The 1989-nt window shown below is 64.4% G+C and overlaps 1 protein-coding gene across 1 annotated transcript in view; it reads right to left on the reverse strand.

Annotated features, from left to right (window-relative positions):
• Positions 1–55: 55 nt before the first annotated feature.
• The window catches only part of ZDHHC5 (zinc finger, DHHC-type containing 5), a gene marked incomplete at both ends in the record, with an annotated part of 2622 nt that continues 688 nt past the window's right edge, over positions 56–1989 (reverse strand). The window contains 6 exons of the mRNA XM_010293561.1: positions 56–179; positions 605–737; positions 843–934; positions 1443–1545; positions 1657–1829; positions 1944–1988. Of these exons, the coding sequence (XP_010291863.1) occupies positions 56–179; positions 605–737; positions 843–934; positions 1443–1545; positions 1657–1829; positions 1944–1988 (670 nt within the window). The remainder of the gene's footprint in view (positions 180–604; positions 738–842; positions 935–1442; positions 1546–1656; positions 1830–1943; position 1989) is intronic.

Consider the following 1989-nt stretch of genomic DNA (forward strand, 5'->3'; position numbering starts at 1 on the left):
CCGCCCCTGGCCTCCCCTCCCAGCGCCTGCCCGGCACCCTGCCTGCCTTCCTTACCCTCGGTGGTGGCCAGGGTTAAGTGTGTCCTCAGGCCCGTGTAGCGGCTGAGGTCTGGCTTAGGTGGGGGGGGCGGCTCGGCGTCGGCAGACTGGCTCTCCGTCACCTCCAGGCTTCCTTTGGACTGCAGAGACAAAGCGCAGGGGGGGATCAGAGGGGTGCCGGGGCCTCGGCCCTCCCCTCAGTGGGCAGGGAGCGGGCGGCGGCACTAAGGGGACTCTCGCTGCCTCCCGGGCCGTCCGACATACTGAGCGCTCAACAGCGGCACGTGCCTCCGGTGCTGGGACGTGCTGAGGAAGGGGCCTCCAAGGGATGCGGCGAGGGGAAGGGCAGGCCAGGGAGGGCAATGGCGGGTGCAAAGCCTCATGTGGTCGCTGCCGCATGGGAGGGACGTGTTTCCGTCCCGTGGGGACACAGAACAAGACGACACGGAGCGGGATGGGGAATGTGACAAGGCTCACTCGGTTCTTTACTCACGGATGCAGGCTTGCACCCCTGGGCTCCATGGAGGGCCCCAACGCAGGGACCACTAATCCCCACCTTCCTTACCTTCGTCCTCTTCAGCTCTGTCTGGATACCGTTGTCCATGATCTTGACAGTGATCTGACCGTCTGACACCTCGGGCCGCAAGAAGGGGGGTCGCACCAGCACCGTCTGCTCAGCCTTTGGGCGCCCGAGGTACCTAGGGAGAGGGACGGGAGGAAGGTCAAGGCCTGGAGCTCGGGATGGGGCAGTTTGCCCGGGCATTGCAGGGCTGGGGGGCACCGCCACGCTGTGCCAGGCTCACCTGGGGGCCGGGGAGCTGCAGAGGACCCGGCTGACATTCTTACAGCAACCGTTGGTGAAGGGGTTGACACCACCACGGAACTTGCCCGTCACCTGCGGGATGAGGAGCATCGCAGCGTACCAGGGTGGGCAGGGACCTGAGGAGGTCTCCAGCCCAGCCAGCCAGGTCAGGCTGCTCAGGGTCTGTCCAGCTCACTCATGACAATCTCCAAGGTCAGAGATACTTGGAGATACTCCCCTTTTTCCAGGTCCCTGTTCCAGGACTGAACTATCCTTGAAGGGGAAGAGTCTCTCCCCATCGTCTAACTGGAAGCTGCCTTGGTTCAAGTTATGCCCGTCACCTCCTGCCCTCCCGAGAAGAGCCTCCGCCCAGCTCCGTCCTCCCGCAGCCACCCCTAACAGCAGCAGGAAGATCCCCCGTCTCCAGGCTGCACAGACAAGGTGCTTGCGGCCTCCCCTCACAGGCGTCTTGTGCTCTAGCCCCCACCCACCTCAGTGGCCTGCCCTCGCCTCAACCCAGCCTGTCCATGCCTGTCCTGGGGAGCCCCAAACGTGGGGGCCCGACAGGGCCAGCAGCCCTGCAGCACCCCCACAGGCATACCTGTTCGTTGGTAGTACGGCCCCTCGCCACGAGCACCACGTGGAACCCCGTAAGGCCAGCGACGGGAATGAAGAACAAGCCGGCCACGCACATCACCACCATACTATCAGCAGATAGCTAAGGAAGAGCCGCAGCCCTGCTCCAGAGCACGCTGTCCCCAGCCCCACCGACGCCCACCCCCCGGGCCCCACTCCGGCAGCCTCGCAGAGGATACGTGACCGCCATGCGGACGCCAGAGAGCTCCTCCACCTGGTAGAGAACGTAGAGCAGGCCGAAGCCAAACACCCCCATGATGTGCGTGGTGAGCGACAGCAAGAAGAGGAAGAAGTAACGGTAATTGCGCCGCCCGATGCAGTTGTTGACCCAGGGGCAGTGATGGTCAAATTCCTGTCGGTGGGGAGAAGACACAGTGAAGGGCTCCGCTGCCAGGGCTTCCTGCCTGCCCCAGGTATTAAACTCCGCGTGGGAACGAAGAGGCATCGAGACCCGGCAGTTCCTCACCTCCACACAGTTGTCGCAGACGCTGCAGTGGGAGCAGCGCGGCGGC

This window comes from Phaethon lepturus, unplaced genomic scaffold, assembly GCF_000687285.1.
Source record: "Phaethon lepturus isolate BGI_N335 unplaced genomic scaffold, ASM68728v1 scaffold23878, whole genome shotgun sequence".
NCBI classification, from domain to species: Eukaryota; Metazoa; Chordata; class Aves; order Phaethontiformes; family Phaethontidae; genus Phaethon; species Phaethon lepturus.